General features: G+C 42.4%; 1 protein-coding gene across 1 annotated transcript in view; it reads left to right on the forward strand.

The window, feature by feature from the left end:
* The window catches only part of LOC107672990 (voltage-dependent calcium channel gamma-4 subunit-like), a 10,624-nt gene extending 8,687 nt beyond the window's left edge, over positions 1-1,937 (forward strand). Inside the window, exon 5 of the mRNA XM_016466388.1 lies at positions 260-1,937. Coding sequence (XP_016321874.1) covers positions 260-1,080 — 821 coding nt within the window. The 3' untranslated portion in view covers positions 1,081-1,937. The remainder of the gene's footprint in view (positions 1-259) is intronic.
* The last annotated feature ends 122 nt before the right edge of the window (positions 1,938-2,059 follow it).

Genomic DNA, 2,059 nt, shown 5'->3' on the forward strand with positions numbered 1-2,059 from the left:
CCCACTGTATGTCCAGTATATACTGACGACAGAAAACACCACAAAATGCTAAATACAATACTACAAAATGTATTAAATTGCATGTCTGTACAGAATGAACCACAATATTACTGTAAAATGAGAAACATTTTATCTGATAAAACCTAATTGCCATGCTTCTGAATCTCTGTTATTCTGCAAACAAAAGCTGCATATCACTGTGTTTCTCTGTACCTGAGAGTTTTGATCAGTTGGCATGTTTTTGACCATTGATCTTTAGGCCTGAGTAACATCATTGGTGTGATAGTGTACATTTCTGCCGCTCTGGGTGACATTTCCCCAAAGAAGGACGAGGATAAGAAATGGCAGTACTCCTACGGCTGGTCCTTCTACTTTGGTGGGCTGTCCTTCATCCTGGCTGAGATGGTGGGCGTGTTGGCGGTAAACATCTACATCGAGAAGAACAAGGAGCTCCGCTGTCGCTCTCGCACTGATATCTTTAAAAGCACCACTCACGCCATGCTACGGCTCCCAAGCTACCGTTTCCGCCGCAGATCGCGTTCCAGCTCTCGATCCACCGACCCCTCACACTCACGAGACCCGTCTCCCGTGGGTGGCCCACCGGGGGGTAAGAACTTCGGAATGCCCCCGTCTGCTTTACTCTCCCAGGGGCCCATCTCTGTGTCCACTCTTCCCAACCCTCACTCCCGCTCCGCTCTGCCAGGGGGCGATATTTCCCTTTACACCCTCTCCCGAGACCCCAAACTGGATGGTTTAGGAGGGCTGGGAGCCCCTCCACTGTACGGCACCGTGGACCGTGCCACACTATACCAGCTGCAGAACTGCTTCCCTAAAGAGAGCGGAGGAGGCATGATGATGAGTGGGACGCTGCCCTTGCTCAAATCCCACAATCCCTCAGCTGTCCAGAATTCTTCCAACTCCAACGCGCCGCTCAGCAACTCCGTCTCATCCTCCCAGCCTCCACCTTTCTCCTCCTCTACGGTGGAGCGGGAACGAGGGATGGGAACGCTGGATAGGCTAGGAAAAGCTGACAGAGAGAGTAACTCCAACACACTAAACAGGAAAACTACACCAGTGTAGACAGATAGAGGGTTGGTGTAGATAACGTAGCCGGAAAGACTGGAAACAACTAAAAGAAGGGGTAACACTCATGGCATTGACAAATGTTTCACTTTATGAAAAAATAAAGAGTAAAAGAATTACAGAGACCTCATAATAACAACAACACTCATGTGTTTTTCAGTACTGTTTTATAACGTGTAATCTTAATGAAACTATAATCATGGGATACTGTGATATTATTATTGATTTTAGATGTGGAATTTCAAGACGGTGAAGTGTTGTTGTTATTACGACAACGTTTGATCTGCTAGCTCTCAACTTGTTGAATGATTCTAGTTTTTAAACTAGAAAGAGTATTATGCTTATCAAAAATCCAAAACGTGATACTGAGCACTGCAGAAACATGAGTGTATTCAATATGTGAGAATGAGATTATTATTACAACTAACTTTGTGAGAAGCATTTTATTTATTTTAAAGAAAGTTTTATTTTCTACCCTTTGATAACATGCAATTTAGTGTGTAATATCTGTATATCCGTCTTCCAGCTCAGTAAAGAGATCAGCACCATAATTGATGGACTGAAATGACAAAGAGTTCAAATGAAAAAAGATTTTTATATAAACCTACCATCATATTATTTTTGTTAACATCACTGTTAGCAGTAGAAGTAGCACTTGTTGCATTGAAAATCTTTGTTTTGGGGCATTAAAACGTTCCCTCACTTGGTAAAAGAGGGACAAGATGATATATTTGTATAGACAAAATGATGAATGATGACATTCAGAAGAGGGACTTCTATCCAAAACTGTGCTTTTCAAATCGGAGCGAGGGAGAGAGGATGGAAAAAAAATACATTTTGAAAAGCAAATGTTTTTTTTATTTGGAAAAAAAAAAGATACTTTAAAAATCTAGAGTACAGATGTGAAAGGGGGTCTTCATGTATTGAAAAGGGCAGAATGGGTGGGTGGGTGGGGCTTTTTTGAATATGAATGAGG

This window comes from Sinocyclocheilus anshuiensis, unplaced genomic scaffold (genome assembly GCF_001515605.1).
Source record: "Sinocyclocheilus anshuiensis isolate Anshui unplaced genomic scaffold, SAMN03320099.WGS_v1.1 scaffold248, whole genome shotgun sequence".
Taxonomy (NCBI): Eukaryota; Metazoa; Chordata; class Actinopteri; order Cypriniformes; family Cyprinidae; genus Sinocyclocheilus; species Sinocyclocheilus anshuiensis.